The sequence below is a fragment of the Typopeltis vanoorti genome, chromosome 12 (assembly GCF_054136105.1).
Source record: "Typopeltis vanoorti isolate ZY-2024b chromosome 12, IOZ_Tvanoo_1.0, whole genome shotgun sequence".
In the NCBI taxonomy this organism is placed as follows: domain Eukaryota; kingdom Metazoa; phylum Arthropoda; class Arachnida; order Uropygi; family Thelyphonidae; genus Typopeltis; species Typopeltis vanoorti.
In genome coordinates, this window is record NC_143560.1 from 76,761,499 (window position 1) to 76,784,655 (window position 23,157).

General features: G+C 35.8%; 1 protein-coding gene across 1 annotated transcript in view; it reads left to right on the top strand.

Moving 5' to 3' along the window:
* Positions 1-23,157, top strand: part of LOC150100904 (uncharacterized) — a 243,714-nt gene that overhangs the window by 63,724 nt on the left and 156,833 nt on the right. Inside the window, exon 2 of the mRNA XM_090401933.1 lies at positions 15,845-15,972. Coding sequence (XP_090258059.1) covers positions 15,845-15,972 — 128 coding nt within the window. The remainder of the gene's footprint in view (positions 1-15,844; positions 15,973-23,157) is intronic.

Genomic DNA, 23,157 nt, shown 5'->3' on the forward strand with positions numbered 1-23,157 from the left:
TTTTATCAAATTTTTAATTAAATGCAGTGGACTTTAATTCATCGTCGACTTTAATTTTAATTTTTAAAAATATACCAGAGTTTATTACAATTTTTTTGTAATAAATTGTATTAAAGTGAATAAAGTTATGGATTTTTTGAAAAACAAAAACAACTGATTGAAATAAGTACTATATTGTAAACAGGATTATGTTAAACAAATAGTTAACAAAATAAAAAAAAAAACAAGATTCTATTAAACAAGTATTTAAAAAATAAAAATTAGTGTCACACCTAAATAGAAAAAAAGTAAAACGTAGTTCGCGAGAGGAGTGGATTCGAGTTACCATTAGAAACATTAGAAACAGAATGTGTTCTGTGCCTACGGATTAAATCGTATTTTTGAATAATATGTTAAGATTCCATATGAAGATACAGATTCAGTTGCTAAACACTAACACTCACGAAGTTTCCCATGGACTTTCACTTGTGTGCATTAACATTCTATTTTTCATTTAATATGGTGCTCACTACAAACAGCAGACCGCCATGTAAGCAACTGTCTTTCGATCGGTTCCGTAACGAACTTTGGTTGTGGTCTCAAGAACATTAATTGAGCTCATCTGAACTCTCGCTTCTCCTCTCTTTCGGGATTTGCTAGCTTTCATTAGTTATGGTACTGAAAGGAAGGATCATCAGAAGTATAACCAGAGGATACGAGGTCCATGGCTTCTCCATTTGCTAACGACCTACCCTATACCTTTACATGTCGACTTCCAATATGCTATCATTTATCTTAATTTAGATAAAAATCACAAAAGATAAAAATTATTGGATGACTGTCTTGATATAAGCCAAGATTGAAACCTCACTCAGCACATCAGCTTCAATCACACGCATCATGTCTACAAATTTATATTTAAAATTAAACGCCTGTCCCACTATAATGGAACTGGCATTTAACGCCTGTTCAGCTAGCTCCTTTTGCCTTCGTTTGTTTCATCCAAAAGTTGACTTCAAAGCCTTGTTAGATTAACAATTTATTTCATGTCACGCTATTATTCATCGCTATTACTCTGTGACATTTCATCTTGTGTTTGTTATTAATACTTTCTTGGTCGGTTAGTCGTAAGTCACAGTAATCAGCATTTGTTCTTTAGTCATATTTTTCGTTTGTTCACATTTTCATACATTTCCCTTTGATTTTCGCATAAACAGGGTCGACATTCTCGATTCTTATCGAGAACGTTAACATGTCGATAAAATTTGATAAGACATCTTCTAGCATTAGCGTCGACACTCGCTAACGACCCAATTGTGAGTAAACAATTTCCTAGAACACCGAGGAAGATCAGCTGATGGTTGATTCAACTACTCGTAACTTCTCAGTATGTATACAGAGTAAGGATCAATCTCATTAACTCAGCCTGGCAAACGCTAACGTTATATATATATATATATATATATATATACTAGGGGGCTCTCCCCCCTGACGCCTACGGCGTTCCCCCCCCCCCCCCCGAGTTCCGGACGGGTAGGCCTGTTCTCCTTGAATTCTGATGACTCGACACATAGGGTATATATATATATATATATATATACTTTATAAGATATTTTATATAGACTTTTTCAAATGAAGATGAGTTAGCTGATCGCATAAGATTGCAGCGCTTTTTCTTCCAGAAACTGGTATTTTCATCCCACATACAGGCAAATAGGTCATAGAACACACGCAATTTACAGTGAATACCATCAGTGAGCAGTAAATTGCGTCGTACACAGTGTGCCCATTAAGTAATAAGACAACAATTATTATATCAAAACAGAGAACTATATTCGGGATTGTCAACTATACATTCAAAATAATGCCTTCCAACTCCAATACTACGTTTACATTTGCTTCGCAGGTGTTTGTAGACACCGTGGAAGTCCTCTGGGTCACACCGCATTGGATGTCCTCAATGACGCTAAAGCGCTCCCCTTTGAAGGCACATTTTATCTTTGGGAAGGGAAAATGTCTGGAGCAAAATCTCGTGAATAGGGGGGGCAACATAGATGAACTTTGAAGCCAGAAACTGCTTCACAGGAAGTGCACAGTGCGTGGGCGTGCGACAGAAACAAATGGTTGCTGTGAAACAGTTCTTTCCTTACACGTCACATGCGGGCGTGCAGACGTTGCATTGCTCCAAAATAATACTGATCGTGCACTGTGGTGCCCTCAGAAACAAGCGGCGAAAAAAACAATGACCATTGGCCTGACACGTGATGTTTGCAACTTGACTTTCTTCTGCCGGGAAAAAGGCGTTCCATGCCATTAAAATCTCATATCCGGAAAGAACACCATTTTAGCGTTTCGTTTCGGATCAAACTGAAAACATCAACTTTCATCACCAGTGACAATTCTTTGCGAAGCATCACGATCTTAATCAATTGAATGGATGAAATTTTGACAACATGCAACTCTGTGCTCTCTCTGTTCGTGTGCGGCACAAACCGCGAACAAATGTTCAAATCTGTTTCTAAGAGTAATCTGTCCGTTTCCTTACTCGGACACCAAGCTGTACAGCGAATAGCCTATTCGCCTGTCATGAGCAACATTTCTCTAGCTTTCACCACATTTTCATTTGTTTGTAGAAACTGATCGTCCACAGTGTGGTTCATCCTCCAGAGACTCCCCCCTCCTCTTCAAACGTTGAAAACCAGCGGGACAGGGACACACCTGTGCACTGCTCAGACACAGTCATCGCCGTAAACCTTTTTTAGGTCTTGGTACATTTCTGGAGCCGTTTCTCCTAATTTATAGTAAAATTTTATCACAGTAGACCTTTGCTCCAAGACGCAACTTCTGACACGCTCCACTCACACACTCTTACTTCACGGTTGCCACACGAAAACTGCTACGTTACCCGACTCGAAAGTTGCACCTGCGATTATAACACGCTCTAAAAAATCAATCACATTAATTAACGGGCACACTGTGTATATAGATGGATAGTGGCATCGTGTGTAGATGGAGGATTACGTAGCGTACTCAGGGTGGGTTGTGTGGAGTACAGTATCCTCCCTCAATAAGTACTTGAAAATGACGATAATAATAATACATTAAAATACTATAATACATAATAATTTTTTTTAACATTTTATTATTTCTCAGATAATAAATACATACATACATTATATGAAGACAATTATACATAACAAATACTTTCTCGTACATAAATTTTTTTTTTAAAATAATAATAATATCTGTTTACAACAGATATTATTATAATATTCATAATGATAATTATTACAGAGGTTTCTTTGCAATTTTACACTCTATATATACAATATCAATGGATATAATCACTCTATATTGCATACTTTTATTACAGTTATTACATACATTTGATTACATATGATACATTACTTACATTTGTTTACATATAATACATACATTACATACTTTGGTTTACATATAATACATACATTACATACTTTGGTTTACATATAATACATACATTACATACTTTGGTTTACATGTGATACGTACATTACATGCACCTGGTTACATATGATACATCTTGGATGAGAATTGCTCTGCTTTCATCCTCGAAGCTTATATGTAAGCTTATCTGAGGATGACACCAGTTGGTTATTATTTATTGTTTTTTTTTTGCTGTGTTGGGAAGCTACGAAATCTATGATTGAGAAATTCGCGCGCGCGCACGCACGCACGCACACACACACACACACACACACACACACACACAATAACTTCGAATGTATTGATGCGTCGCTGAACTGGAAGCCTGAACGAATATATTGTGTTTTATTAAGTTTGTATGGTATTTTGGGTGCGTGTGTCTTGTTCATAGTATGTCCTTAGAGCTCTTTTCAGGCTATTGTAGTTTGTAAGGTTTCTGTATTCAAAAGGTAATTTGTTTATCATGTCTGGGATGTAGAAGTTTCGCGTGGCCTTTCCGTAGTGATTATTGTATTTATATGTGATATAATTAGTAGTCCGAGGTCTTGTTATACGGTATGTATTTCTGACTGTCCTGTAGTTGACATTAATAATAATAATAAATTAACAACGGTTTTCCATAAATTAATCATCCAAATTTCTCGAGCATGCTATAATTTTTCAACAAAGTCTCCATCATTCGCTATACACTTTTAGCATCGCCGTGTGAGATGCTGTATGCCGAATCAGCAGGTCTTTATTCCAAGGTTATAGCTATTTGCAAACAGCTCGTTTCAGCTCCACGTCGTCCACGAAATGGCGTCCTAAGAGTGCAACCATTTGAAGGAAAAATATACGGTAGTCGGAGGATAGCAGTTCGGGGCTAATAGACAGGATGATGAAACCAAATGTTGCAACTGCATCTCTTGTGCGCAAGCTGGAATGACTTGCATCGTTCACTTTCACCAGCATCCAACTATGCTGAGGTCAACAGTATCGTCTATATGCACATTTTTCAGACGGATAAGAATTTCAATTGAACTCGCATCTCCCCTAGGAATTCAATCACCACTCTCTGCTTCAACTTGTAGTTACTATTCCAGGAACTACCCTATTACTTCTGGGCCACCATGTGTGTGTGTGTGTGTGTATGTGTGTTGTGTACACATACACATTCCTTTTCTGGTGATATTTTATAATTTAAAAAAAGACTCCACTTTATATTTACACCTTGACACTACTCTTAGAAAGAAAGTGGGCGGGGGGGAATACGGGAAATATTTCCAAATTCATTCATTTACTGCCAATTGTTTTACTTATTTAAATTACTAATTTAAATTACTAATCGAAATCCTTTGACACATAGGAACACAAATGGCATTTTTGCTACTTACCATTCGTACGTATTTTACATATTAGAATCTTCGCAACTAGAAGCACTGACCAAACTCCAGCTTTTTGTTTTTTGTTGTTGTTGTTGTATTATAATATCACAGGTTGGTATCCTTGGAATCTACAAATGACAAACCAAACTAGCACAACAACAACATGTGTCACAACAAAAGAAGGAATTTGCTTTGCGGAATTCATTTATTTCAGCCAAAAAGAAGGGCTGCAGGATTCCACAGACGACTTCCGGAAAAACCACAATCGGAAAATCGAACTGTCAGAACCGTCTTCCCAGGAAAAAAAATAAAAGAGGAAGTATAAAAGAAACAGAAAAAGAAAGAAGTGGTAGACCACGATCCAGCATTTTGTTCAACGATCGCGAGCGAGAAGATGTCAGAAAACGAAAGAAATTGCGATTTCTTTGGCTACTACGCACAGTTTCAAAATGTACGCACAGAAAAGTTTGTGGAAGAAAGGAATATTCCCATTAGTCTTTCTTTACCAAGTATATTTTACTTTACTTTACCAAGTATACCAAGAGCGCTGTTCATAAAATAAATAATTAAATCTGTTAATTCCACAAATGTTAACTCTTCGGCCTCGTCTATCAAAAGGTCACCAATAAGTTTCCTTCGTAGTCCTTATCAGAAAAAAAAAGTAAAAACTCGATAGCAGAAAATAAAGAAAACATCAAATCGGTATCATATTTGCGAACACATTTCATTTCTTCTTTGTTATCTTTTTACTAAATAACCACAAAGTATTTATAACTGTAAATGAAATAACGAATCAAATATGCAATCCACTTTTTTAAAAATAAGACAAAAGTCACTACACAGGACAAAACCAGCATGATTGATTTCTGTTGATTAATGATAATCTTTATTTATTTTATATATTTATTTTATGATAATCACACTAAAAGTAGTTTGACCTAAAGCATACTGTAGGTTGAAAACGAATACTGTGGATGGGAGAAAATTGAGAATTTGTTTAACTCGCAGACCACGAAACATTTGTTGGTGCTGTAAATGCGGATCGCAAACGATCAGTAAACACTGTTATTATATAATATTCATGCTGTAACCCGTAGTTCAGTCAGTTTCGAGGATGCCTTTTGGTTAGAAAAGTCACGGGTTCGAATCCCGTCTAGGACGCGAAGAACCTTTATTATGACTTTCAATTTGAGGTGAATTAGTTGGTCTAATACGGAGAAAGAAGGGTTTTTTTCCCTCCAGGAAACCTGAAGATCTTGGTTGTTCATCCGCAAAAGAGGTAAACCGTTCAGAAGAACACATGCAATTGTATGAACACATGCATAATACAGTATACAGATAGGATTAACCGTCTATCAAAGCATGAATTAGGTTTCAGAGATGCCAAGTTACTTGGCCGTGACAGGCCTTGAGCCTAACACACAAGCGAAAATGAGAACGACAGCGGAATAACATTCTGACGTGTACTTAAAGTCCAAAATTGTTCTGTGCGCAGTACTCAGCTCAGATCACTGAATAATAAAATACAAAGTTAAGTATTCTGACGCTCCATTCATATTTTAGAATTTCAAAAGAAAAACAGTCCTTTTGGATGTTTTTCTCAGAAAAAGGACAAGTGGAAAATTAACTTTGGATAAGGAACATATTTTAACAATTAAAAAATAATAATAAGCGACATTATACTATATCTCTGCATTAGTTTATGAAAGGAAAATGAATTTAGTTCTGCATTTAAACCACGTTCAAGAGTAAAGAGAAAACAGGAAGAATGTAACACACCAACACTGCAAAGTGGAAGGCTGAAATATATTTTCAATGAAATGCGTTACATAAGGTTTCCATAGCAGATTTTGATGAATTGTGCTGGGAAGAAGATACTATTGGTCGATGTAGCACAGATATAACTCCGCGAGATTTCTTCCAGATTCGTTGCCAAGGTATCCCTATCTTATGTTCCTTTGTTATGAGCCATTTATCCTAATTATTTAATTTCAGATATGATTTCCTGTTCATTATTAAACTGAAAAAAAAAAGCTTCTAACGCAAGCACCATTGCTTGAAGACTTCAATCTACACAGTATATGGAACAATGCTTAGCTCTTTGTCATCCATATTCATAGGATTATAACGCATGCGCTGTACAGAGTTTGTCATCCCTGTGGTAGCTGCATATACGAAGTACAATTAAGGTGACAGTTCTATAGATATCTCCCCACTCTTGGAGTCAAAAATAGAGAGAGTGGATCGACTCTTTCTGTATGGGGTTGTCTCTAGCACAGCGAAAGATGTGGAGTGTCAGAAAGAGCATCTCCTGCACTATCTCATTCTCCTGAGTGCAGGAGACGCTCTTTCGAATCCATTCCAATTAGGTGACAATGCCCACAGTCTAAAGGAAGTTTGTTTTCCGATTACGATGTTTCTAAAGAAGTGGTTCTATCCCATATATTTTCTTAAGAATGTTATTCTCAAAAGGAATTTTTATCTTCTACCGGAGAAAGGAGATTGAAAGTGTCGTCAAATTTATCAGGGATGAATGCAAGTCTGTTGCTACAGAGTAGATATATGCACTTCCTTATTACGAAAAGAATTGTCAAGTGACCTTTGCAATACACAGATGATGATTGATGGAAGTGCTTATATAAGATATGGACAGATTCGGGTTGCTCGGACCAATCTACAACATCGCGCTCCGCCTTCCGTTACCCAGACAACGCAAAGATCTCGGAATCTAAAAAGTATCAGCCAACCTAGGAAACTAAAAATCTATAAACCGCGATATTTCACGTGCAAATACGTCATCTGTTAGGAGAGATTTAAGCAGCGAAGCAGAAAGAAAATGCCAAAAGGATGCTATTGAAAAATGTGCTCACAAAAGTGTGTATTGTACGCGTGGTTGTTATAACAGCAGGGACTAAAATATTCCTGTGTACTCCGCTATTGTCCCACGTGTTTCCTGCTCTGCAAAGCAAAATGCAACCTGGCTGGATAAAGAAGATTCTCATAGTGTTTTTCCCTGCCGAGAAAGAGCGTTATTGAAAACGTAATGGGACATTCCCGTTTTCTGCGAGAGCATAGCAACAGCTAGAGAGTGTCTCACAGCGAGTGGACTGGAATCTTGCGTTTGTAAAGCGGAGTGGAGACTAATTTTGCGCATAGCAACTATGTTCAAAAAAAAAAAACCCAAAACCACAGTGTATAAGTTCAGTGATTAAAATACGTTCACAATTGTACTTATGCTATAATCGTTACGTAAACTATCTTGCATGTTATAACTACTAATATTTAATTAAAAAGTCACCGAATGGTTTTTCATCCTCAGACATCAGAAAGCGGATTTTCAGCCATAAGTGTGATAGATTTACTCTTTCCTAATTTAATCTCTCATGATACTTTATCAACTGACATAGCTGACTTCATTTTCAGTTCGCTAAGGATATATTAATGATGACATTTATAACGAAACTTTTTATGACGAAGCTTCTGGATCAAATGGAAAAGAATCTTAATTCCCAGTGTGATTCAAACATTTTCTATCTTTGTTTCCCCAACATAATGCCACTTCCTGCTACTATTCCATGCTGTCTTTTTCTAAGTAATTTTAAAGACTTCCTACATCATTATAGAAAAACATTTTCAAAAGTCCTGTTTTGAACTTGACTACTGTAAACTGCACTTTTTTAAATCGTGAAATTCATCGATAAGTTGAGTCTAAAAAAAACCGGAGAATTAAAGAGGGTGCGATACAAGTCTTTTTTGGTCCGAATTACGTAGAGTGGAAGTAGTAAGAAACAATTATATTTCTAGTCTTCATTTTTTTTTTTGCTGTACAAATTCCCGAAGAGTCATACAACATCTGAAGGCAAATATCGGTTCACAATTTGATCTTTGGGGACAAATTTCTAATAAATAATTCCACGGATGTCAAAAAATAAAACTGCAATCAGAGATGGATTGCTCCACTTCTTGAGCTTAGAAAAATAATCGAATACTTGAGTTCTGTTCAGTTTTTTTTCCTCGCTGAAAGGCAATGCTTAACATTCTTACCGATTTGAAGCAGAACTACATATCCTCTAAAGGGGATTACTTCTCAATAACATAACACAAACTACAACTCTAAAAACACCAAACACCCAGCATATTCTACTTTATCTAGAGCTTTTCACTGCTGGCTTAGGTGAGTGAATGGATAGAATCTCCAACTTTGCTACCACTTTGCTAGTTACGAGCTAGCTCTAAATCCCACTGTTGTAGTGGTAGTAGTAGATGAATTTTATCGCATAGAGTGACATCGCCATCCTGTTTATTGGATTCCTGAAATGGCTTGACAAAGTACCAAGTTTGGTCTTTAGACGATATTAATTGGATTATCCAATCTATTGCCTATCCACAGTATCTACTCTTCTGTCTACTAGGATTAGCATAAAACAAACGTCAGTAGTGTCACCCGGTGATTAATTCGTTTTTTTTTAAATCACACATCCTATGATTTTTCTACTTTCAGGAAACGTTCTTACATTTTTCAACCAGTTTTTCGTTATCCTTGTCCTTCTTTCATTGTTTTTTTATAGTCTGTCTCCTTCCTGATATTTAGTCTTGCGATATTTAGAATTAAATCTGAAAGAAATTAAATGAAGATAATCCTATCCTCTTCTTATGAATATTATCTGCACATAATGGCGTTTTTGTGTGTTGGAATAGGAATAAAGAAAATTGTACAATACTTGACAACCGGGTATTTTAAGCAGTCACCTTTTTTATCAAAGCAGTAGCTGAACAGAAAATGCAAATATCAACTAGATATGATGCACATCAGACCAACTATGTTCATCTGAGGCAATTGAAAGGGTCAATAAACAGGAACGAATTACTGGCATAAAGATCAAATAAGTAATCCAATTAGTGTATGCAAATAATATGCCCGCATACAAGAATCCTTATGTGCAAAGGCATCAAACGTTATCACTCAGCCCTCTTATCAATAGGAACAGCAAAGTAGATATTAAAATCAAATTGCTCCTCTACCAGTTGATGATTCGTCCCATTATCACTTATGCGTACCCCGCCTGGAGCCATACTTCAAGCTCAAATATCCTTAAACTGCAAAGACTACAAAACAAATGCTTACGCATGATCTTAAATGCACCATAGTACATTAGAAATGTTCAACTTCATCGGGACACAAATATCCCTTATATCAACTCATTTCTGCAATCTCTCGCAGTAAAGTACTTCTCAAAATCGTCCTCGCATCCAAATGAATTAGTCCAACAAGCAGCAAATTATGATGAATCGGAATTATGCAAATATATACGAACTAAGGCCATCCAAGTTCCCTTTCAAGATCTATAACTTGCCCAACTCGGGCTGAGCACGTAGCTCATAAATTTTCCCCTACACAGTAACCTATCAGATAGCAGGGATTAAAAGCATTATGCTTCACCCTTATAGACAGTAACGTTCTGCGTTCTGCTGCAAATAATATGCAAAGTAGATTATTTCAGCATTTCTTTCAACAGCAACTAGTTGTGGAAGGAATAAAGTCAAAACTATGACAATCTTGAAAGGACACATAAGACATGCAGAGACGCTTTCAGTAAGATAACGATGCACCAATTTTTAAATAACAGACTTTTCGATAAAGCTGAACATTAGAAATTGTTCATTGGTTAGAAATAACTTTTCATCTTCGGTCGGAAAATGATTATTAATAGCCGTTATATATTAAGAGAGTTTACACATAAAGTTGTTAGATCGTAAGAAATATAGCACTTCAATTCTGTGTGTAAACGGTAGGTTTATTTTTTATTTTTTTTTATCTTAAAAAAGTTACTTTCGTAAGCACATCGTTGTATAGCGACATAACTCATTATCATCATAATGGAAAAACATAATTTTATTTTTCCTAATTTTGTCATTAAATAGAGCGACGGAAACGACTCCGCAACTTTCAACTCGAGTAGCCATTTCATTAAACTTCATCAAATTAAGGGGAAATGATTAGAATAATCAATTCGAAAGCTTAGCACACTGCGCAAGAGTGGCCAGTGGGATTGTTTCCACTTCCGAGTCACTTGTAACTCACACTGATTAAAAACATGGTGTGTTCGTCTTCTATTTCTAGTGTTCTCGTCTCAAGAAATAAAACTACAAAATGGAGAAGAGTCTCATTCAAATCGGATATCGCACTAAAGAAAAGATACGTTTGCGGCCACGCGATTTGCGTGAAGTATTTGCCTTATGGACAAGTTTGGATGACAAGTGCTTTTCATCTATCCTTCTTATACAATCCTGACATCGTCTTTCTGCATTTTGATCTATTTCTTTAAGCTGAAAGAACCACGCCAAATGAAACGTTTCCCTAACGACGATGTCTCCACCGAAGTAACTCGACTTATCGAACATATTAACAAAACAAAAAAGAGAGTTTGCTGCCAGGAACACAAGAACGTTGGACAGGAGTGATAAAGCAACACGGAGATTCCATTGAAGGCTATAAATATATTTCGTTAATTGTTCTTTTAAAAAGTGTGCAGAACTTTTGAAATGACCCACGTATAATCATTTCAAACTGCTTTTGCGCCAAACAATTAATTATAACGAAAAAGAAAAAAAAATTTTTTTCATCGATCAGTCTGGAATGGTTTTAACAATAGCAATTACTGCAGTGAAGCTTAATAAATTATTACAATTCAGAATCGTTTTAAGAATAAAAATAGTCCAGTTATAACGAGGAAATAAATTCCATTTCAAAACTGTTTTCCCAATAACATAGAATCATAACAAAAAAATCTTTTATCAAGCAGTCGTGAACCAAGGACTCGTTTAAAAATGAAATGCCTTTGCGCTCGCTTTACACCATTACAGAAAATGAACCTTAAGCTTAGTAGGCATTTTTTAATATTGACACTTTATTACAGGTCACAGTAGTAGTTTGCAATAAAATATTTGATTCTGAATATTTCTGTTATTACTTTCACCTCCAGGCTCATTGCGGGAGGCTACTCTACACGATCCACCGTCTAGCCTACACCACTACTACACACGTCTTTTCTCTGGTTGGTCTACCTGTTTCGAAGAGGAAAAACCCGAGTTTCAAGAAGAAAAAAAACCGTTACCTCCGTTAAGTAACGGTTAACTCGCCTCCGACTGAAAAAAAACCGTTCGAATTGTTTTGCCAATAATAACGAATCGACTGAAATCAAAATTTATCGTGTGTGTCCTAAATTGTATTAAAGGTCGTCGAGTTAAGAGAGAAGTTACTGCAGTAACTCATTTCGACACATCTTATTCCATTGTGATCCCTGCAAATAGTCCGATTGAGACAAGAATCGAATTAACTCGAGAACAGATTTTGAACATTAAATATGATTAAAAGTCGTCCAACAAAAAATCCTGGAATAACTTTTGTACGGACAGACAAAACGACCCTTATAAGTGCTTAAGCATTTCGGAAAAGTACGTCATAACCACTTTGTTTGCGAGTGTGTAATTATTTCATCCTTGAGTGAATGCTGGAAAATCTTCTATATCACAGGTTTCGTGAAATCTTGTACTCTCTCTCTCTCTCTCTCTCTCTCTCTCTCTCTCTCTCTCACACACACACACACAGTAATGAACTGAATTAATCCATCCAACAAACTATGGGAAAAAACTACAAAAAATACATTAAAATCACTTTTCTATCACCTGAAGTTATGGAAGGAACTAAAATCAGAAATACAGTAATACTTCCATTAAGAATTGAAATGATATACAAGCAAGGATTTTAATTTGAAATCACCATTGGCTTTACCGCCGAGAAGAAGGGCTAAACGGTCTTTTGCAGCTTTGAATTCGTGCTCGCTTTTGTTCGCGCGATATAAATATTGCTTTGGCATTCTCTTCCAGAAAAGTCCCGTATCATCAACATTAAAAACTAGTCCGGAGTATAATTTCCTCTTTCAATTATGGCCTCTTAAAGATGATGGAAAGGCTAAAGCAGCTTCGGTGTCTGCACTCGCCGCTTCTCCGGTGATTCGAATGTTGTAGAGGTTGCTTCTTTTTTTTTTAAATCTATCGAACCAACCTCTTCTAGTTGCAAAGTTTTCGCTCGTATCCTCTTTTTGTGTTTGAATATGATTAAAAATACTTCTGCCTTTTCCATGATTACTGCCTGACTTAATGGGCATCTTGCGTTCGGTTTCATCATCAATCCAAATGGAAATACGTTTCTCCATTTCCTCTAGAACAGGGATTCTCAATCTATGGTACGCGTACCACTGGTGGTACGTGAGCCACTGCTTTACTGGTACATCTAATATCTTGAATTAAATATTGTGGTACGCCATTGGAAAAGGTTGAGAACCCCTGCTCTAGTGTTAAATTGTGAATGAAGATATTTATAATTAATAATACTTCATTCATAATTAACATGATCTACCATATCATAAGAAGGACTTATTTAAATTTATTTTGTTAGTTTCTTGCTTATAAAATGTTATCCATGTAAGTCCTTTTGAGTTTTATTAGTCAAATTTTATTTATGTAATTTTAGGGTATATCATAGGCATGAAAAGGCTCTATATTAAAGTGTCATTTATTTTATTTGCTTTATTCCTTTGATAATAATATAAAAAACTGTAATGTGTGTAATTTTAATATATCCAGAAGATTCCTTGTGATATCATTTGATTGGTTGTTGTGAGAAATCATGCAAATTTCTCCTAGCACGTGTTGGAGCGTGAACTACTATATACCAAGTGAAAAGCAAGTTCGATGTGAACTAAACCGGTTAGAACCAGTTACTGGCGGGAAAAAGGAACGAGTGGACACGAAAACGAAAGTAAAAAAGAGAAACGAGTGGGAGGAGTATAGAGAACGGTAGCTAGAGACTGAAGGGGGATTTTGACGTGCCGAAAACGGAATAGAAAGGACCGGAAATCGCTTGGCATTTTAACTTACCTTTTTCGCAGTTGGATTTCTACCAAAACTTCCTAACGTCCAACAGTGGAAAATTTCAGGCCATAGGATAATACGTATAAGAAAAGGAAGAAATGGGTAGATAATTTAAACCAAGTGCAAAAAGGTTATATTCTCCCGAGTCTATAAATCAATCGCGGAAATAGAAGATTCTTTTAAGTTTGTGTTACTACAAAGTAAAAGTCAGCACGGACTTTAAAGATGTTGTTTGATCTCCTTATGATATGATGAAGCTATATCCTGGTAAGATTACCTTTACTATACTTAGTGAGAAGTAACGAAAATTAATTCCGCCAAAAGTAATTTATTCCGAGTTGCTGTATTCAGCGAGTCAAGATTGAATGTGTGATGTGCTAAGACTTTTCCCTCTTCAAGTGACAAATGCTATATTATTGAATTAGGTGTACATTGACTGAACGAGAATATTGAGAAGCCTGTTAATTAGGAATCTCGAACTTACAAGAACTAAGTTTGATTGACTGAGCTTAGAGAATTAGAAATGAATGTCTGATGGTTCACGAGTTGTATTCTTTCTGAATATCTTGAACTGATTTGATATTTAAAATGTTTTGAGATGTAACCTTGGTCAGAGTGAAGTTGTGATAGAAGTTCTTTGTAGCAAGAAGAATAAGATCTGTTAATATAGTTTTCGATTATAAATTTTAAGCTCAGCTGAGTAGTATGCTAGTATCTTAACGAGAGTTTTATATTCGTTTAATTGTAATATCACTGTTAGAAGATTGTGTTATGATGTCAATGTTTTTCTTTATCTAAGATCAATCTAGAGTTTGCCTGATTTTCTTTCACTGAACCGCTCATTAAATATTTCGAACCAAAAGCGGGAGCTTTGCTTAATAGTGAGAACCTTGGCCTAAAATCAGCTTTATAATAACCTGTACAGTTGAAGGTTGATTTATCAAAGTTGCTCATGCAATTCAGAACATGGAGTGGCGCAGTCTAATACAAATTTTCTTTATGTTCGGATGATATATCAGCCTACAACTAGTTAAATACTAACGAGAGAGAACTATAAGACGATAAAACTTGATTGAGCAGAAGCTATGATCCAACTCTAGAACATTGCTTTTGGATCGGGTTACCTTTGTTGCAGAAGGTGCTGTGGTTGTGGTCGCTGAACACTTGATTTTTTCCTTGTTTTTTAAAATCGTTCGTATAGTAGAAATAGACAAGTTCAAAGCGGCTCCAATGTCAACTTGACGTTCACCTTTTTCTAATCGCCTCAGCACCTGCATTTTAATGTCGAGCGAAATGCTTTTTTATTAATTTTGTTTTACCTTTCGCTGATTGGTTCGAGTTCGGTAATAATCGTATTATATATGAATCAAGGGAAATCCAGCGATAAATAAAATCAGCGTAAATTTAGCGCTTTTTTAGGCTTCGCGTAGAACCGCGTTATATCGAATCATGGATTTTTTAGGGTTCAGAAAAAACCACGTTATAGCGAATCAGCTTAACGGGATAGCGTTAAACGGGGTCTTACACTATACTCATTTAATTTTATCTCATTGCATCATATGGCGAAGCTTTCTTAATGCAATGCAAAAGAATATCTTCCTCTTTTTTTTTTTAAACTGAATTGTAATCCTCTCGAAGTTTTTCCAAGTTTCTTCAACTGAAGCTGAGTTATCCAGTTCAAACGAAGATCACTATCGATATAGGCATTTTTCATTCCACAAAACAGACAAATCAGATTGAAAACGGTATGTAACTTGTACTCTCAGACACAAAACACTTGAGCGTACGCACATCGCTAAAGTCATTTCACTTTCCGCAGTCTCCTTTCCTTGCCAACTTTGATCGAATATTCCTCTCACATACCATAACACGAATACATCTGATTTCCTGGACTATATAACTCTTTAAAACTACAGAGTTTGAGTGTTTCAGAAGTTCTAAACATACTGCATATATCCTGTACAGAGACCGTTAAAATATAAGATAAAAAGTGCTTTTATAATAATTAAAATGTCGAGTGTGATACATAGAAACTCTCACCCCCCCCCCCTCACAGCATACTGGCAGCGTCTCTAATTTATTGTCTGAAATCAATTTTTCAGCTTGTTTCCACGTACTGGAAGGATCCCAAGGTATCCTCAGCTCCGAAAATTTGCGGGAAATTACGGATAACTGCGATCAAGGAAAAATATTGATCCGTTCCCCCACAGAAACTATAATGACTCTTCAGGTGAGTAAACGTTTACATAGAATTATGCATAGAAAGGTAAAAATACTGTATTTTGTCTATAATGCAATGTAAATCACTATTGACGTTTTTTTTTTTCAGGAAGAGCTATTAAAAGTTTAATGGTTACTGTTTACTAAACAGAGCTACCGTAGCTTAGCCGGTAACGCTAGTACCCTTTGGAAAAAATCTGGGTTCGAGTCCCGTCTGCGGAGAAAGTTTTTAAAAGCTTTTCGACTAAAGGTGAGGGTAGCTAGTCTCACAACGCTGGCAGGATTTTACTCTCCCAGAAACTCGGTTATTTTCATTCCTGCGAACAGGGAAATCGGCCACTGCAATTTACAGATAACGCACAAAAGGCTAACCTTATCCTACTATTAAGGCTACGGAACCTAAGTGTATTGAGCCAATCATAGGTCTTGAAAGACCGCAAAGACTAAAAGAGAAGAAAATTATTAAGTACAAGCACAGATTTCTTTCGTTTGACTTCAGTAAAAAATGAAATTAAAAATACAGAGCTTCTCTGTGTGGTATCTAATTATTCAAATTATTATAACGATAATATTATATTCATGCGATTATAATATTAGCCGTTTCAATTAACTGAAGTTGTAATCCACTTGATCAAACTTCCTTCAGCTGTCCTTCCTTTTCTGTTTCCAATTTACCGACCAACCCAACCCTTCTTATCAAAATGAATCAGACCGACAGCATAGGATAGTGCAGCAGAATGACTTGACCTTTCCGTAACTTCTTCCCCTTCGTGATAGTGAACCAGACGACGCTGCCGAAAGAAGGCTTTTGGTAAAACATTACAATCGTTCTACGAACGCAGCACGCACGCACAGACGTTGTTCGTTCTTGGCCACACCTAACCCTAATTGCTATCCATGTCCATTTGACACACACAGATCAATAGATTCGGACTATGGCGATGCCCTCATTATCTCTACAATAGACTATTAACACTTGAACGAATCTATCCCTTGTCGACTGCTGCAAGTACCGAACTTCCGTCACCTGTCGCCACGATAGGAATGTTCACAAAGAACGGATGAGTTTTTGCAGCTCAAAGAAGAGAGCAGATGTTGCAAAAAAAGGTCATTACGCAGACCTGAATCTGGTGTGTGTGTGTGGGGGGGGGGTCTAGTAGGAGGTAAAGGGGGTAACAGCTAATTGAGGCAGAAAGTTGTTTTAAAACGTTTGAGCATTACTAAATCAGTTCGTTTTTTTCCCTTCCCGAAACACGATCATTTAGTTAATCGAGTGTACCTTCTGAATGCACAGACACTAATTAAGCTAACTGTTCTTACTGTTTGACTTTCGTATTTTCTACAAACACGTCTAGGTTTTTTTTTTTTTTGTAATAATGCTTTAAGGTAAATGGATATGAGTAAATTCCAGGATTTTGATAGAGTTATAATATACTTTATGTGCTGATGGGAGGTACACAGCTATCTAAATACAGTACAGCGCATGTTACGATGTGACTGAATAAAGTCTTCTTGTACAGTAAGTGTTTGAAGTTTCCTATAATGAACACGAACTTTCCCAAAAGTACGAAATATCGCTGGGTAAGAAAAGCTGAAATCCCGATAAGAGTGTGCACTGTATCCTATATAAAAACACAAACCCCAAAACATGACAATTTTGAATTGAAAACTGTACAAAAGTAATCAATTCCAAATTATTCTTAGCTTTTGCGTATGCAGATCTACTTTCGGTCTTGCTAACTCTTGCTTAAAATCACTCATTTGTGACATCTGACATTATCTAAGTTACGATTTTATTGTCGAATGATATTTTGGTTTCGATGACGGATACAAATTGTTTTGTTCACCCTGTAATGATGTGCCCCATTTTATGTAACTCTCATTCCTGTAAGGTTATAAACATAATAGTATATGAAAATAAATTAAACTTCAAAAAACAAATAAAATCATTTCCAAGCATATCTTAGCCAGTCTACGGTATTATTAAGACCGTAGTGATCTAAGGTATTTTTAGAATTTTATTTTATTTATTCTTTAAATATAACATAATCGGAAACTGTAGAGACCATCCCACTTATTGGTCTAACAACCACTTCAAGCCTTCATTATGGGTTCAGCCTAAGATGAAATTCATCTCCCACCTAAATACATTCACAAGTATCCATGCTCATAGCGGGATTCGAACCCATGGGACGGATTCCTGATGGGACTAAGTAAAGGAAAGAGATGAACGTAAAGAAGATGAATACTATTGGGTAATATCAAAGGATCAGGCGGTTTAGAAATACGACCGAAGTACCCAAATGTATGAGATTTATATACGAGTATGTTCATTGTGTGTGTTCTGATCACTTTGTCTGAGTTTAGGGAAGGGATGAAAATCCCTGATAAAGGTTCATTGCGTCCCAGACAAGATTCGAATTCATGTCTTTTCAACCAAAGAGCATCGGAATCTTCCGATTAAAAGAAAAGATGATCACAGTAGTCAGGAAGGCACATTATCATAAAAAGTACAGATGTTAGAGCAAATCATTAATGGAATATCCATGGAAAGTATTTAAAAACAAAGACGACGAGAAACAGCAGATAACAGAGTTCCTGCTCATTGGCTATTTATTCATTCAAGTATGAAATTCTTCAAGAACGCCACTTGGACTCGTATTGTAGCACAGTATAATTCTGAACGGAAAAATCTGGATGAAAATATAACCATGAAATCTTATACTGCGCTTGGAGCGAATATTTGTAAAATAGTTTACATTATGCAAAACTTTTACGGAAATTAAATGTTGCTTTTCAATATTAGTAGTAGGAAATACACACTGCTCAATACAAATGAGCAATTGTTATAAAAATGAGACTTGCTAACTTCATCTTCTACAAAAAAGAAATAAGAAACTCACAAAACTCTTTACCGAAGATGATGACGGTTATAAATATTCATTAAGCTGTTTCCACTGTGTTATTAGACATCAAAATACATTCAAACACACTTTGCATAGCAAACTAGAAAAGTGTGCTAAATGATTCAAGAATAGTTTTTTCTTAAAAAAAAACGAACGCGAAACCTGTTATTAAACAGCTGAAGAATGTGGCAATCCATCACCTTTACCAAGGAAATATTTTGAAAGACAAAAAAAAAAAAAAAAAACCGTTAAGCTTATGTATGCAGCGTGCAATTTACAGTTCAGATGGGAAAAAATGGTTAAGCTGCTAGTTGTCATGGTAACAGACAACACGAGTGCTAGAGAGTCCGATGAATTCGACACCGAAAGATTAAAAGATTCCGTAAAAGTTGGAGTCGATTTAAAATTAATATTTTCTAGTGGGTGCGTGCTTGCGTTCTGGAGAACAGTGAGGACACGGGAAGCGAAGTGTTGCCGAAATTTCAGCGGCAATTCAATATACGAATGTGTAGTTGCATCTTAATGTAAATTCTGCCATAGACTAGCTGTGCTTCGAGTATTTCTTTACGCTTTCAAATCATAAAAAAAGGTTCTTGGAAAGCTTCCAAGGTTTTTAGATTAGCGTTATAGAACGAAGACATCAAATATCTTCTTGGACACATTCCCTCCTTTTGACCTAGTGCCTGCTTTATTTATTTATTACTCAATCTCGTATTGCTGGACAATATTTTCATGCTTCTTGTAAACATGTAATCAATTACTTGGTCGATCTTCCTGTTTTCCATTATCACCTGGAATCAAGCCAAATGACAGTAATAAAAGAATGTTTTATTAGCATTATAACTGCAATAGCGCCAAATTATTAGAGTACTCCTGGTATCTGAAACAATTGGATTGGCAATAACATTACGTCTATTTCGATTGGATTACCTAGGAAACATTATCACGCATGTGTTCACTGAAGTAACCTTATCCCAATCCAATCTTCTGTTCAGTATTTTTGTGTTCTCCGTGGCCTGCCTACTTTTATTAGGTACTTGGTCGCCTACGTTACAAGCTGAAACCTTAACAACGCTATGGAGTACGGCTAAAATGTATCGTTTTTTCTTTTTTTTTTGTAGTGTTTTAGAGTGCTTTATTTCGACGATAGATATCACTTTTTGTTATGGATCACATTCGACCACGAACGTTAGAATCAAACCGGGTTCTTTCTCACACTGAAAATTATTGTAGTTTTATTTTTTCTGGATCATAGTGAAAATGCTAACGAATGATTACAAACTGGGTACCCTTATAAAGAATAAATCCCACCAAAGCTCCTGGAAAATAAGATTATTTTCCTCTGTTGCGGGACTTGAAGTTCTTCTTTCACATGTCTTCCTATACTGCGTACTAGAGTTTCTTCGTTGTACTGGTATAAATAATTCGGATTTGTTCAGTCGCCTAGCAACCGCTGACAATATTATTGGCCCACGTTTCTCTAACTGTTTGAAATGCATTTATTTCAAAAAGAAGAATTTAATTTTCTGATACCACAACTCGAAGATATAATTCCAATTTTCTGTACGCAATCTATCTAAGGAAAGATAAAAAAAAATAGCTTCTCTTCGGTTGATTAAATAAATTCATAGCCGTGAAAAGCATTCGAATGTAACGCCAAGAACTACGAAATATTTTCAGAGTTAGGTAGTTTTTTAATTAGAATAAAAAACGTGTTTCCGCCGTATTGTGGCAGGCAACAGCTGCTCTCGATGTTTCGCCTTGTGTGATCCGGTGTAGGCAATTAAATGTTTTTCATGCAATAGTGGAAGCGTAATGTGAATGAGGAGGATTATGGTTTATCGCAAGGTATTTCAATTAGGTAATGATTAAAGTACATTTAAACCTTCACCGTGCAATTTTAATCGTTGTTTTTAGTATGTAAAGCGAACACACCTCGGGGAAATGTGCTACATCATTATTTCCACAAGAAGTTATTTCGATTTGTCAATAGTACGACATTTTTAAGTGATTCATTCAGAAAAATAAATTCCCTAACGATTAAAATTACTGGAACTGAAAACTGACTGGAGTAATAAGAGTTGATCCCATAAGTTTAAAACTTCCGCAGTATATTGTTGAGGTTTAACCCCATGTTTTATTTTTTTTATCTTTAAAGTTTTTTTGGAATTTGTCCCAGAAAAAAAATTCATACACAAAATTCATCCGTTCACAACCGAACTGGTTTAGCAGTGACACAGTAGACTCTGCGTGAAATTATGCAAATCTGTCAAAATTATCACCGATCACTTAGGATGACATTGAAGACAATAAAGAAAAGACCAACATCATTATTGCCAAACTCTTCTTATGGATCTCTTATGTGTTAATTTTTTATTTTTCGTTATTTTTTTCGTTAGTTTGTCAGCATGTTAATAAACTACATAAGAATCCGTTTATATTTCCGACGCTAAAAGTGCGATTGTATCATATGTGTCCCGTCATCATGTGAAGAAGGCCAGCCTGCTTACTCAAGTGAAAGGAAACTGGACAATCTCCTCAAGATGGTTCAGTTTCCTATTTCAAGAGCACCCTCCAGTGATAGCAGACAAAAGAGAGGACAATGGCTGCAATAGCATGTAAAACAAATTACTATGACCAAAAAGTGTGGATAACTTGAAACATGCAAAAATGCAACAGATTTCTGTGACAATCATATATAACATATGCAGATAAAAGAGATATAATATGTGTATTGTCTGATGTGATTTTACTTTTAAAATCCATAGGTAATACTGACGTGGTTTTCAAATTAACTGAGTTTGCCCATTGTGAAGATTCGAAAAGAGATGCCTAATATCATAATATATAAGATGGCTAGATAAATGACTAAGCAATCATTTTCTGATGATGTGCGGTGTAGGTATAACCTTAAATTCCAATCAATACTTGGCTCTTTTTTGTAAAAAAAAAAATCAGCATCTCGTGAATTTTTCTTCGTAAGACGGTTAGAAGCAAAAATCGATCATCGTATCGTTAACTCTATTGGACTTGAGAGCAAAATATTCGAAAGCAGTGGTGAGCGTCTCTCACAAATAAGCTACCCATAGCTCGCCTATTTCGGTCTTGACTATAACTTATCGTTACTACCGAAGTATGACATTACATCACATCCATCTTAAACTAACAAACAAACCGAACTATTTTAATACAGAGAATAATTAAACAAAACAAAACTAGATAGATGTTGGCAAAGAAAGTTGCGCGCGCAAATGTTCTTCGCACTCATATTTTATGTCTTCCGAGAATATTTTGCCTTTATTACGATGCTTTTAGAAAATTCTATCACTTGAATGATCCTTTAGGGGAATACTAATTTTTTATGGACAAGATTATTGATAAGCATTTTCGGAATAATGAAAGTCAGCTCAATTACTAAACTTCAAAATTAAGCTGAAGTTTGGCAATTCTGGCCCTATTAAACTAACTATAAACTACCCATTTCTAGTAAAAAGAAGATAACATGCATAGAATATTCTTTCCTTTTATGTTTGTGATCGAGTCATTAAGAGCAATAGCTTCGGAATTCAGAAATGAATGAAAGAGAATAAATATGATTCGCAAAAAATAAATCACTACAATGGTGTGCTACAAAGTACTACCGTTTTTCATGGCAGGACGTTATAAATGATCTGCTTCAAATTAATGACCGCATAGGTAAACAGGCAACCGAATTCACCATGCTCCGGATATTCTCAAGAAACCCTCATCAATTAAGCTCAAGCGCTGTATCGTTAAACCTTTGAACTCCACGTGCATTTTCAGTTTAATTTTGCAAACTGCGGGTTACTGAAAGTGAACGATCATTATCATCAGTGAATATCCTTATATGAACTCAGACGAAGAGTGTGAACATGAAGATCGTTACTCACCTGCTTTCCATCACATCCGCTATTATTCCACGATCGTTCGACAAATATTAATTTCCTCTTCCCTCTTGTTATCTCTTTTATTCTTTTTTTTTTTATCTAACAGCCCTATATTATTAGCTTGTTGAGGAGATCACAAACACTGTAGCCTCACGAGACACAAACCCGCATCATTCTGAAAGCGAAGCGGCAAGTATTTGCTGACTACGTCACTTAGACCGACTTTTTATTTTCTTTATTTTTTCATTATAATTTTCTTTGAGCTTATATTTTCTTCTTATCGATTGGGGTGTTTATTTCAGATTATGTTTCTTGCATTTTATTATTAATCTACTTCCCATACTTGTTTGTTTATATCGTTTTCATTATTTTTTTAATCTA